Genomic DNA, 14,544 nt, shown 5'->3' with positions numbered 1-14,544 from the left:
ATTTGTTTATTCAACAAATGTTTACTGATGCTTACCCTGTGCAATATGCTGTGTCAGACACTGTCAGAATCTAAAGGGAGTGAAATTAATTGAGAGAACACAAAAGATGGTTCTAACTCATGTCCTTTGAAGAGCAGTTGAAATAATACGCAATGGATAGCCTCAAATAAGAAGATGCTGGGAGAACATGTGAGCACTCATACCTAAATATGCTGGGAGAACATGTGAGCACTCATACCTAAATATGTAACTTCTTCTCTTGCAGAAAAGAGATTAGACTTGTTTTAAACCATATGGAATCAATGAGTGGAAATCAGTGGGATGATATACATTCTAAACCCAGAATGAGCTGTTTGGGGAGGAACAGGAATCTAATCAGCAATAATGGTACCTGGAGTACTATATCTGAGGTTCTGCATACCCCATGCCTAGATAAATCTTAAACCTGTTTTAAATCAAGTGACCTTTAATTCTACCACCCAAAGGCAACCACTGTTAACACAGCGGCCATGTTTCCTTCTGGATTTTTCTCTGCATATTTTTAATCATGGTGAAATTATACCGTATCAACAATTCTCCACTTCTTGTTGAAAATTATTTCCCTAGGCTACTGTAGAGTACTAATATTAACCAAAGCTTTCCCTAATTGTTGGACATTTACAGTTTAGTGTTAATTAACAGCAGTTATTGAGACACCCTAGATGGTTTGGATCTCATTTACTATGCTATCTTGGGAAGTTACTTATTCTTTGTGCCTCAGTTGCCTTATTTGCAAAATGTGTACTATTCCTTACAGTGTTGTGGTAATAAAGGAGGTAATTCAAGTAAAGCATTAAGAACAGTACCTGGAACATAACATGCACTCAAAAATTTTACCAATTAAAGGTAAAAACTTGAAGCCTGCAAAGAAAAATTGTGAAAGACTCTGAAAAGGACCAAAAGAGTACTGGGTGTCTTTCACGGAAATCAAAGGTTTGTCTAGCACAACCTTGGTGTGAGGGTGGGGGTGGGCACTGAGCCTCTGAGCTATTTTACAACTCTTAGATTAAAGCTGTACACAATTGATATGTGTCCATACACACAAATTCTGTCTGGTGGATGACTGACTCCCCTGTCCTCTTGAAAAATCCAGTTTTATATCTATTTAAATTCATCTCAACATCTTTGATTCATCCATCAAGTATGATGCTCTGAATTCTTTGAATGGGTTAAAACATCTTACCTATGTCAACAGTTAAGTTAAATAAAATCCTTGACAGGTCCTTCAACCAGTCTCATTCAGCCGTACTTTAATATTTCAAGGGAATCCATTGGGGAGGTCAAGACATGACCACAGTTTGACCTGTGAGCTGGACCCCAACAATTGGACCCTCAGAATGTGGGTTCCATTTGCCTTCCTTGTTCCCAGAGGCTGCTTCAAGGACATAGCTTTGAAATAGTCATGTGTTGCTGAAACCATGTGGACAGTATGATTGAACCCAGTAAAAGCCTCTGTAAAGTTTAATATTCTGATAGGCAGGTGCAGATATCTACTTCTCTGTGACCACCCAAGACAAGTCTTGTCTGTAAGCCCTCTTGCTTACTAAACCTGCCACCTACCAATATGGAGTGGCCTGCTTGTTCTGGGTCTCTCTCTGATCTCTGTGAATGGAGGCAGGTTTCAGATTACACCTGAGCTCTGAGGGAGGAGCTTGTGATTCAACAGGACCCAAACCCAAACCTCAGAATATGTCCTCCATGCTCCAAGGGTTGTTTAGACCTTGTATAGGATCTACCATATTTTGCCAGCAACATCACTGAATTTTTCCCGGGTAATTCTGTTCAACAATTGGGAACCTACTACTAATATACAAGGCATTGTGCTTTGGTAAATATGAAAATAGTTCCTGTCTTCATGAATGGATTGATTTTGGGGACAAAAGGTGCAGTCTTCTAACCTTATGGTAAGTGTATTGTATTAAAAGCATTAGCAATGTCAGACTTGAGCTTCAGTCCAGTTTTGATCCCTAACTTGAAACTTTAAGGAAATTAATCCTGAGCTTGTTTCTCCTGCTTTATGAGGATAGCATCTACAGAAAATAATTGAGACTTGAGAAAGATAATGCACACAAGGCACTTGGCATGTCTGACACATAAAGCCACCTTTAGCATTAAGATATCCAACCCCTAGTAGAGCTAAGCCAGACCACCTATCCACACCAGCCTTCCCCTGCACTACAACATAGAGCCAGGACTGGATAGGAATGTTCCCTCCCACATTCCCTCTGCACAACGCTTACAGCATTATACAGGACCATCTCACTAGACCAGAATCCAGCTCATCCAAGATTCTCATAACCAAATCATGTAACATATCACCTCATTTACATAAATCAGTAGATGTGTAAGTCATCTTCTGTTATTTCACTAACTTCAACATTTGCTCAGCTGATAGGATAGTCCCCTACCCTATCTGCAACATTACCTCCATTCCATAACTGACAACTTTCCTCAATTCTCAATCTCTCTTCCCAGTGTTCTGACACTCACTTCAAAACCTGGCTTTTCCAGCAGCAAATGCAATTACCATATTCCCAGAATTCAGGGTCAGGGGAAGAGGTGATTTATGAAGCTTCAGTTCCCCTAACTTCCATGACCTCCTTCTAGAGCCCTGTAAGTACACTAGCCACGTATTGTCATGTTTTTGAAGAGTTTTATTATAGAGAATTTAACCACAAGTTAAGACCCTTTTCCACTCCAGCTTCCTGTCATACTTTGTCAGGTGACATTTTAACCTATTATATAGGAGGCAATTCAGTTGACCACTTCCTGCCTAGCATGTAGTATGCCACTTCTCCATTCTACTTTATCATCTTACCTGTTGCTGGAACCAGTAAGTTACCATCTATTACTCCTTAGCCTTTAACGACTAGATCTCAGCTAGCTGCCAGTACAGAATCCCAAAGTAGCAGATAGTATTCATACTGAGAAAGTCTATTCTCCAGTACCAAGCTTCCTTTTATATAAATGTCTACTTCATGGGTCCATATGGATATACAAGCATTATTAACTTATACCCCAAACTATTACCCTCCCCAAAACCAATTTTTCAGTCCTAGGTCATTACTGATTCTAGCCTACCAGCTGATTAGGCCAAGACCCTTGGTGACTATCTCCCACACCCAGCCCTTCAACAAATCCTGTCATTGAGTACAACCACTCCCTTTTAACCTACTCCTAGACAAATAATTTGCCTAAATTATTCATGGACTTGTTTCTCTGGTTCCAGCCTCATCACCCTGAACTCTTCAGCTTACAAGCTCTAGTAACTTGTCATCTCTCCTCCTTCCACATACAAATATTTGAGAAATTTACAAGCCTTTATCTGTGATTTATCCCAGAAGCACTCTACCTCTGGACAAATGCCCGGAACAGGTTTTAGTGACAGCCTTCTTTCTCAAAATCATTTCTCAACAGTTGATACTTTCACAGACCCAGCTCACTGTAGTGAGTCAATTATTCATTCAAGTTTGTCACAGGTTAGGTGCTGGCTGCTCCTACATAAAGGAGGCACCTCACATAACTTTTTGGAGTATAAAAATAAAATAGGCATTACCAGAGTTTAGCATGAATGTTTTTATGTAACTGAGGGAAAATAAGCCACAAACTTTGAAGACAAATCCACTGAGAATAGTTAAAAAAGGGGATTTCCATATCAATCGACAAGCCCATTCACATAAAACACTCAGAACTGAAGAATTTTTATTTTATGTACAAAGAGCTAGCATTTTTTTCTGTGGCAGGCAGATATATCCTGGATGATCCGTTCAAGGGTGTTCACTTAGTCCAACTGGAAAAAAAAAGATAGGATGTGAATTTAGAATGCTTTAAATATCCATTTTTCTTCTCACAAAAATGGGCTCATTACTGAATGAGGCTTCAACTGGAAACTTGACGCATCCAAATTAGCTACAAAGATCTAAACAGCTTAAATATTTACTGAATGCCTAATGTAAGCTACTCCACAAGTCACAATTTTGACTGTTTAAACCCTTTAGTATTCTCACTTCTGTCCTTAAAGCATTTTCCATTAGAAAAGCACTATTACATAAAATCTTATACTAAGAGCTCAGGAGGTTACTGGGTAACTAATCACACAGCTAGTATTTCGTGTGCCAACACTGTTCTAGGAGCCCTTCACAAATTAATTCATGTTATCTTACTAGAAACTTACTCTAAGAAACTGTGACACAAAACTAGCTACTGGGCCTTAGCCTGAGTCCATTCTCTTCATTCTCTTATCTGTGACATACTATCTCCCACCGAGTTATCTGAACTTACACAATGTGAAACCTAGCATATACTTGTTTAGTACAATTGATCAAAGCTAAAAGTCCAAGCTTAAGATAATTTGTCTCAGCCACACAGAACTCACATTAACAGTTTATATACACTGTAACACATCAACACAAAAATACCTATTTTCTATCAAATAGGTTCTACTCAATATCCTAAATAAGTTCATTATGAATCAGAAGGTCAGTGATTTTCTCAGAGCCAGTAAGAAATTTTTACCTTAAAAAAAACCTCTAGCATTGAAATTATTTTTAGGAGTCAAGAAAGCTTCATATATGTTTATTTTTGTAACAACCCTACCACTTATTTTTCACAGACAAAAACTGAACTTCAAGTGACTTGACCGAGTCACAGACTATTAAATGGCAGACCTCTGTCTGAATCCTAAGACCCGGCCCCAAACCTTACGCTCACTGCAGTATATGTAACACTACCCAACATGTCAGGTAATGATTGACACATGTATTTTGCTGGAAAATGTCGATATGATTGAAGAAACCCGAAATTTAATTTTTCGAGTTTCTGAAAAGGGCGTAGTTTTATCCAATGTTAATACACAGCCTCTGAAATTCGCAGAGGTTGGCAAAGAACAATTAGACTACTTTTAAGGCCTTCACCCTTCGTATTATAGTAACCTGACTGCCAAAACTCTCAACATTACGGTATCAAGGAAAAGCCCTACGAGGCAAAAGAGAGTAACTGGGTGTCGGAAGCTCACACTACGGGCCCGCCTACGCCCAGAAACAGGAGCATGGCTTCGGCTGACTCGCACCTTAATGAAGCCGATATCCTTCGCGTACTGACGGAAACACTGGCGGCACATATTGAGGCCGTACTTCCGGATCAGACCGTGCCGGTTCGAGCACACGCGGCTGTAAGGAAAGAGATGGCGTTATTGCAAGGTCGCAGAAATTCAAAGATCCGGTGCACTGAGGGTCACAACCCGCACCACTACAGGCGCGCGTCAGAGGCCTGTAATGGCGGCAGGCACAGCTCGACTCGGTCCACCCCAAAGGCCGCCTGGCGCGCCTACTATTTTGGATTTCAAGCAGCCTCGCGCCCCATAGAAACTCTTCCCTAAAACCATGTTCTGTTTCTCACCACGAACGAGAACCCTGGCCGAATTTTCTCGGATGGCTCCAGTAGAGCTGCTGGTGACCCATGTTGATTTCTCGGGCGTAGTGCGTAAAAAGGAAAGATCTACCGCACGCATGCGCCTTTCAAATCGGGGCGGGGAAGACGTAGACGGAACAGAGTTTGCGCAGAATGCAGTAAGCGACAGGCGCAAGCGCAGTGTGGGTACACTGTTAATGGGCTTGAATAGCGCGGTCTTGGAAATAGACTAGGCCGGCACAGGTGATGACGTCAACACTGCACAGCCTCTAGTATCATTTTGCGCCTTTACTTACTGCCGGGCGTGGTGGCGCGCGCCTGTAGTCCCAGCTACTCGGGAGGCTGAGGCAGGAGGATCGCTTGAGCCCAGGAGTTCTGGGCTGTAGTGCGCTATGCCGATCGGGTGTCCGCACTAAGTTCGGCATCAATATGGTGACCTCCCGGGAGCGGGGGACCACCAGGTTGCCTAAGGAGGGGTGAACCGGCCCAGGTCGGAAACGGAGCAGGTCAAAACTCCCGTGCTGATCAGTAGTGGGATCGCGCCTGTGAATAGCCACTGCACTCCAGCCTGGGCAACATAGCGAGACCCCGTCTCTTTTAAACCTTCTGGGATTAATTTTAAAACCTCAAAAAAGTAAATAATCTCAGTATCCTTACCTCTCTTCATCACCTAAACCCTCTAGGTTCCTTCAATTAAAATTTTACTCTTAGAAAAACTATTTTTCCTCAACTCAGCACTGACACCTACTGGAATAAATCTACAAAACAACTTAAAGTAGCTGTAATGATTAAAAGTCAACAGCAGGAGTTTCCATTTTGTCAAGCACAATACGTTTCAAAGTTTTTTTGTTTTCTTTGACACACTAGTAGAAATACACCTACACTGTTCCAGAAAAATGATACGAGGTTTACTGTGTTTGATACTCAAATGTAGTTAGGTGAGCTTAAAGTGAGAAACAAGTAAATGGGCAATGTATATTGCTTTGACCAAATTTAGTGATGAAACAACTAGTGAAGACCAAATGTCATCTGATAATCTACTGAAAGATGTTTAAATTCCACATGGTGATTGATATTATCTCTAGATAAACTGAAACTGTACATGGCTCTGAAATAAAAGTTTTAATTAGGTCTATAGAAGTACCACAGGGTGCTATAATCCAGGAAACTTTTACACATGAACTCTTACATTAGAATGGAAATACAACACTTCCGGAAAGTATGTTATTTCAGGATTCTGGCAGGGTGCCCTTCCCAATCACTAAATTAGGTACTTTGCTACTTAAGAAGAAAGGAGACAAATCAAACATTAAAATACCAGATATGACTTGATTCCCTCCGTTACAACTAGCAGAAAAAAAGAGGAAAACAGCATTATCTCAAAGGGCCCATCCTTAAAATTTCAGCTTCTGTGATTCAATGACATGTATACAGCTAAGTAAGCAGAACATTCTGTGTTCAATGATAGATGTGCTCATGGAGAGCAAGAACAAAGAAGAGAGAAATTAATTCCACTTGGAGGAACATGTAAGGGGCCTTTGAGGTAAACCTTGAAGAGTGGGATTTCTACAGGCAACACTTGATGGAAGGGGAATGCCGAATGAGAGGAAGAGTCTGAGCCAAAGAATGCAAGTGAAAAGGCTGGAAGAAGGTAAATGCCTTTGTGTAACTACAGTGTGGGTTGCACAAAAAGCCTAGTGATAGATAAGATTATAAGGGTATTTTATTTTAAATCCTGACTGTGGAGGGTCCAATGTCAAGCTTCTACAGATTTCCTGGAATTTATGTCAGTCATTGATGTGTAGTTTCTAAAAATCCATGCACCTCTCAAAAACTAATCTAGCACTTACCCACCTGTAATCTTCTCAGGTCTTTCATAGCTTATCTCCATAATTTTTTAAAGATTACAGTGGCTCTGAGATCAATTCCATAAATATTTTCAACACTCTGATACATAATCCTTTGAGCCAAAACAAGTTAACTGGTTTGAAAGAGAAAAGGAAAAGGACAAACAATAAGCAATTTGTTGCACTGCAACAATCTGTTAAACAATCTTGATATTCAAGTAGTTCTTAATGTTTATTTTGATCTTGAAAGCTATTCTTGATGGAGGGATTACAAAATTACAGTTGAGAAACTATACATCCTCTCATCTTAATATGGCACCATCTCTCACAAACAGTGGAATTATCTGTGTTTTTCAATAAGCTAAGAATGCAGTTTTAAAAGTCTATTTTTACCCAGAGTCTATAAAGAGCTTTTAGCTTAATCCTGAACTCTTCTTACAGGTTACTGGTACTCTTTTGTATTTAGCTTTTAAATACTTCTTTTAGACATATTTTCCCCTAACATAATACTTGGGTTTGCTTGCTTTCTCTTTTAAAAAATACAATGAAATACAGAGAAAAAGAACAAAATGCACCATAATCTCCTTGCCCAGATAATCCCTATTGATATTTTTCGAAAAAGTAGAATGCTTAAAGACTGAAACATTCTAACAGTACAAACATTATTTTTTCATGTAAGCACATTGCAATGATCTGCATGTTAAGATACTATTACTCAAGATAACTCCTACTTTCTTTAAGTTATTCTCACAATCATTTGTGATTGTACATCCAGAATTTTATCATTTAAAGACCTACTTCTCCAGAGTTATCTTCAATTCCATAACCTTTAGGAATAGGATCATACTTTTTCTCTAAACTTCTAAAAACCTATTTTACCACAGAAAAATTATAAAATACATTTTTTGCATGTTTAACTATTATAATATGTACTCTTCAGCGACATTAGCCAATTCTTTCCAGCTGGCCAGAATTGAGTCCTTAATGATTTAATTAACCCCACACTTTTCAAAAGTCTTATGTTTAGTGATATATATATATATATCCATTTCAGCAAATACTGATTTTCAATTAACTATATATTCTAAAATAAAACGCACATACATAAACCGTATTATTTAAAGCAAGTCTTTCTCCAATCCAGACCTCTATTTCTTTAGTCTCCCTGTCTAAACCAGTATGTTACCAGTTTGGGAGGGGATCCTTAAGAAACATTCTATCTATACATTCACACACAGGTGTACGTATGTGTGTACCTATGTGGACATAATGGACACATATATGCATAGATGTGTCAATATACATATGCTTGTATTAATATTTATGCATATATTTATTAAATCTCTTTTCATTACACAAATAGAAGCATACTATACCTAATGTTTTCACAAATAAATATATCATAAAGCATCTTAGAAGAATATAGAAGTTACAGAGAAATATATAGCAAATACAGGAAATGAAGGTGAATTGAAACATCCTTGGGTGAACATTTTTCTGCATACTTATATCTATATTTATATATCAATATAATAAAACAAAGTTCTGAAAATAGGACTGCAAGGCCATAGAATTTGAGTTTTTAAGTCTTTAATACACATTACCAACTTGCTGTCTATAGAAATTGTAATGATTTAAACTCATACCCATAGAAAGAACAAGTATACCTTGTTTTATTGCACTTTGCTTTATTGTGTTTCACAAATATTGCCTTTTCACAAATTGAAGGTTTATGGCAACCCTGTGTCAGGCACATCTATCAATGCCATTTTTCCAACAGCATTTGCTCACTTTATGGCTGTGTGTCATATTTTGATAATTCTCACAATATTTCAACCTTTTCAGCATTATTTTATTTGTTATGTTAATCTGTGATTCATGACCTTTGATGTTACTATTGTAACTGATTTTGGGGCACCGTGAACCAAGCCCACATAAGATGGTGAACTAAATCAATAAATGTTGTAGGGGTTCTGACTGATGCACTGACTGGCCATTAATTCTCATCTCTCTTGCTCTCCTCAGGCCTCCCTATTCTCTGAGAAGCAACAATATTGATAATAGGCCAGTTAATAACTCTACAGTGGCCTGTAAGTATTCAGGTGAAAGGAAGAACCTCATGTCTCTCACTTTAAACAAAAAACTAGAAATGATTAAACTTAGTGAGGAAGGCTTGTCAAAAGCTGAGACAGGTCAAAAGCTAGGCCTGTTGCACCAGTTAGCCAAGTTGTGAATGCAAAGGAAAAGTTCTTGAAGGAAATTAAAACTGCTACTCCAATAAACAAACAATAAGTAAATGAAATAGCTTTTTTGCTGATTTGGAGAAAACTTTAATGGTCTGAATAGAAGATCAAACTAGCCACAACGTTCCCTAATTCAGAGCAAAGCCTTCAATTCTATGAAGGCTGAGAGAGGTGTAGAAGCTGCAGAAAGAAAGATGGAACCCAGCAGAGGTTGGTCCATGAGGTTTAAAAAGCCTTCTCAGTAACATAAAAGTGCAAGTGAAGCCACAGTGCTGATGGAGAAGGTGCAGCAAGTTATCCAGAAGATCTAGCTAAGATCATTAATGAACATGGCTACACTAAACAAAAGATTTTAAATGCAGGCAAAACAGACTTCTATTGGAAGAAGATGCCATCTAGGATTTTCATAGCTCCAGAGAAGTCAAAACTTCAAGGACATGTTGACCCTCTTGTTAGGGGCTAATGCAGCTTGTAACTTTAAGTTGAAGCCAAGGTTCATGTACCATTCTGAGAATCCTAGGTCCCTTAAAAATGATACAGAATCCACAACCTCACCAACATTTGTTGTTGTTTGTCTTTTGGATGGCGGCAATCCTTACTGGTGTGAGGTGATATCTCATTGTGGTTTTAATTTGCATTTCTCTGATGACAAGAGATGTGGAGCATCTTTTCATGTGTCTGTTGGCCATCTGAATTTCTTCTTTGGAGAACTCTCTGTTCAGATTCTCTGCCCATTTTTTAATTGGATTGTTCATTTTTTGTTTGTTGAGGTGCATGAGCTCTTTATATATTTTAGATGTTAACCCTTGATTGGATCTGTCATTTATTAATATATTCTCCCATACTGTAGGGTACCTTTTTGTTCTATTGATGGTGTCCTTTGCTGTACAGAAGCTTTTCAGCTTGATATAGTCCCACTTGTTCATTTTTGCCTTTGTTTCCCTTGCCCAGGGAGATATGTTCATGAAGAAGTCGCCCATGTTTATGTCCAAGAGATTTTTGCCTATGTTTTTTTCTAAGAGTTTTATGTTGGTGAGGTTGTGGAGAAAGGGGAACCCTCCTACACTGCTGGTGGAAATGTAAATTGGTTCAACCATTGTGGAAAGCAGTATGGAGGTTCCTCAAAAAGCTCAAAATAGAAATACCATTTGACCCAGGAATTCCACTTCTAGGAATTTACCCTAAGAATGCAGCACTCCAGTTTGAAAAAGACAGATGCACCCCTATGTTTATCACAGCACTATTTACAATAGCCAAGAAATGGAAGAAACCTAAGTGTCCATTAGTAGATGAATGCATAAAGAAGATGTGGTACATATACACAATGGAATATTATTCAGCCATAAGAAGAAAACAAATCCTACCATTTGCAACAACATGGATGGAGCTAGAGAGGATTATGCTCAGTGAAATAAGCCAGGCAGAGAAAGACAAGTACCAAATGATTTCACTCATACGTGGAGTATAAGAACAAAGAACAACTGAAGGAACAAAACAGCAGCAGAATCATAGAACCCAAGAAAGGACTAACAGTTACCAAAGGGAAAGGGACTGGGGAGGATGGGTGGGAAGGGAGGGATAAGGGGGGAAGGGAATGAAAGGGGGAATTATGATTAGCATGTAAAATGTGGGGTGGGGGCACAGGGAGGGCTGTGCAACACAGAGAAGACAAGTAGTGATTTTACAGCATCTTACTATGCTGATGGACAGTGACTGTAATGGGGTTTGGGTGGGGGGGACTTGGTGAAGGGGGGATGCTAGTAAACATAATGTTCTTCATGTAATTGTAGATTAATGATAACAAAATAAAATAAAATAAAATAATGATACAGAATCTTCTCTGTGTTCTATCAATGGAACAACAAAACTTGGATGACAGCATGTCTATTTACAACATTATTTACTGAAAAGTTTAAGCTGTTTAGTAGTTGAGAACTACTGCTAAGAAAAAGAATTCCTTTCAAAATATCACTGCTCATTGACAGTACACTTGATCATGCAAGAGCTTTGATAGAGATGGACGATGAGATTAATGTGTTTTCTTGAGTGCTAACACAACATCCATTCTGCAGACCATGGACCAAGGTGTTGTTTCAACTTCCAAATCTCATTATTGAAGAAAAACATTTTTTAAGGCTGGAGCTGCCATAGATAGTGATTCCTCTAAAAAGTAAATTGAAAACCTTCTGGATAGGATTAATCATTCTAGATGCCATTTTGAACATTCATGAAATGGGAAGAAGTTCAGGTATGAAGGTTAACACGAATTTGGAAGAACTTGATTCCAGCCTTCATGGATAACTTTGAGGGGTTGTATTTTCTTTAAGAGGCTATTTGAGCATTCTGATATCCTAGTGCTAGTGGAGGAAGTAACTGCAGATGTGGTGGAAATAGCAAGAGAACTAGAATTAGAAGTGGAGCCTGGAGATGTGACTGAATTGCTGCAGTCTTGTAATAAAAGCCTCAAAAATGAGGAGTTGCTTGTTGGCTTCTCATGGACAAGCAAAGAAAGTGGTTTATTGAGATGGAATCTACCACTAGTGAAGATCCTGTGAAAATTGCTGAAATGAGAAATGATTTAGAATATTACATAAACTTAGTTAATAAAGCAACAGCAGGGTTTGAGTGGACTGACTCCAATTTTGAAAGAAGCTGTACTGTGGGTAAAATGATATCAAACAGCATCACATGCTACAAGGAAATCATTCTTGAAAGGAAGAGTCAATTGATTTAGGAAAATTTCATTGTTGCTTTATTTTAAGAAGTTGCCACAGCCACCCCAACCTTCAGCAACCACCACCCCAATCATTCAGCAGCCATCAACAATGAGGCAAGACTCTCCACCAGCAAAAAGATTGTAACTGCTGACAGTTTGCAGTTTTTAGCAGTAAAGTATTTTTACATGAAGGTGTGCTAGTGCATACTTGACAGACTACAGTATAGTGGAAACATAACTTTCATATGCACTGGGAGGCCAAAATATTCATTTGACTCACTTTATTGCAATATTCCCTTTATTCTGATTGTCTGGAACCAAACCTGCAATATCTCCAAGGTGTATGCCTTTATCTGTTTTCCCACAACCCCTAACAGTGTAAATTAACAAACTTCATATTTGTCCTTATGCTAGCCCAAATATGGTAAGTATTGCTTCACTTTAAATTTTGGTGAGAGCATGTTTTCCTATGTGCAAAGAAATAAGCCCTTTGACCTTTATACTTGTTATAAAATTATTTCATTCACCACATCACCAGATTCTTCTTTGTTTCTAGTATATTCTTCCATGCAAAACATTTAAATTTTATTTATTAAAATATATCAACTTGTTACCTTAATTCCTAAAGGTTTTGTGTCAAAATTCTGAAAAACTTGTTTTCTTGTAATACTTTTACCTTTTTATTTTTATTTCATATCTTGAACCACCTAATATTTATTTCACTGTCTTCCAGGAGCCAGGCAGAAATTCAGCTTCCCTCCTTCCCAAGCAGCTTACTACTGACTTCAACACAAGCAGTATCACTTGAATGCACACTAGTCTGTAAGCTTGCTCTATTCCAGCACAATGTAGGCCCTCATAAATATTTGTTAAATGAGTAAATGAATAGTGAATATTCATTTACTAATTTTTTCCACAAATATGCAATGAGTAGTTACTATATGTGACCACTAACTAGGGCTTGCATATAATAGTGACTCAGAACCTGTTCCTAGGAAGCTTATAGTCTAAAGGTGACAACATGCATTAAATAAGTAAACCATATAATGATATTTTGGAAGAGATAACCTAAGATTCTTCTTGCTGTGAACACCCAAAAATGCTAGAAGAAATATCTTATATTTTAAAATGCAGAGGTGAGCTCCAAGGAATCCCTAAGAACAGGTGCTAAGCAGGACTGAAAAGTACAGAGGCTGCCCTGGGGAGATTTATCCAGATAAGTAATAGGACCTGGAGTTTGAAGAGAACAAGAGACAAGCTTTTGGGCAACTGTATTTAATTAAATTGCAAAGAATGGAAAGCCATGAGGTTTGGGGGAAGAATTAAGTGCAGTATATGAAACTTGAGTTCCAGCACTATTTGTTCTAACACTGATGGTGAGGTCATGGGCAAATCCTTTACTCTTTTCAGTCTCTATTTCCCGTGCATAAAATGAGAGAATTGAATTAGGATACCTGTAAACCATACTTCAGCTCCAAAAGTTTAGGATTCAGTGATAGGAGCCCCTTAAGAAATTTAATTTAGCAGCAATGTAGACGGTGGGTATGGCATTAGCCTCTGAACTGGTCCCCACCTCAAGGCTTGCTCCACTTCCAAATTAATCTCTTTGCTGAACACAGTAACCTTTCCTAAACAGGTCATCATTTTATCCCTTGCTTGAAAACTTTAATTGGTTTCCCAAACTGTCAGGCTAAAGTTCAAAGGCCTTGGTTTAGCAAACAAATTGTTTTCATCATCTGGCTACTTTATACTCTAACGTTTATCGCACTGTTGTATAATTGTTATTTTACTTGTTTCTCCTAAAAACTGTAAACTCATCTTGCCTTTTAAACATTTTGGCATACAGCAACACCATAAATATTAAATAAATGAATTAATATATTGAAGTAAGAAGACCTAGTAAGTTTAGGGATAGTTCTTGAGGAAAGTAATACAACTCTCAGCTGACATGGTAGTACTAAGAATGGAAAGGTAGACATTAATTAGGAAATCATAGCAGAAACACAACCTATAAAAGATGATCAGAGTGTCAACAGAGGCAAAGCAGCACTGTAGAGGTCGAGTGCTTAGTCATGTATTTGTTAACTATTTAGCTTTATTCAGTTTAGATTAAGTTTAACATTAAAAAAAAAACAACTCCAATATCTGGTCCCCATGTGCCAGGGCAGGCAAGTCTACACTGTCCATACATTTGTCCTTACTCTTTCATAATATGTGATTATGCTTTTACTAGCTTGAACTCAAGTGAGCCACAAACCTAATTGAATAAAGTTTACTGTGCACACATTTG

At 38.2% G+C, this 14,544-nt stretch overlaps 1 protein-coding gene across 1 annotated transcript; it reads right to left on the bottom strand.

Annotated features, from left to right (window-relative positions):
• Positions 1-3,728: 3,728 nt before the first annotated feature.
• Positions 3,729-5,590, bottom strand: RPS29 (ribosomal protein S29). Its single transcript, XM_036916979.2, has 3 exons — positions 5,437-5,590; positions 5,108-5,207; positions 3,729-3,829 (listed from the first exon to the last, which is right to left on the bottom strand). Exons 1-3 carry the CDS (start codon positions 5,496-5,498, stop codon positions 3,821-3,823), a joined length of 171 nt encoding a protein of 56 aa, XP_036772874.1. The 5' UTR covers positions 5,499-5,590; the 3' UTR covers positions 3,729-3,820.
• Positions 5,591-14,544: the final 8,954 nt, after the last annotated feature.

This window comes from Manis pentadactyla, chromosome 11, assembly GCF_030020395.1.
Source record: "Manis pentadactyla isolate mManPen7 chromosome 11, mManPen7.hap1, whole genome shotgun sequence".
Classification (NCBI taxonomy): domain Eukaryota; kingdom Metazoa; phylum Chordata; class Mammalia; order Pholidota; family Manidae; genus Manis; species Manis pentadactyla.
This window is presented reverse-complemented; position numbering and strand designations above follow the sequence as displayed.

Bases quoted from the DNA above. Each gene is read 5' to 3' on its own strand.
- RPS29 (XM_036916979.2), bottom strand. From the start codon at position 5,498: ATGGGTCACCAGCAGCTCTACTGGAGCCATCCGAGAAAATTCGGCCAG. The intron at 5,208-5,436 runs GTGAGAAACAGA...CTTTCCTTACAG, and splicing joins GGCCAGGGTTCTCGTTCGTG to CCGCGTGTGCTCGAACCGGC.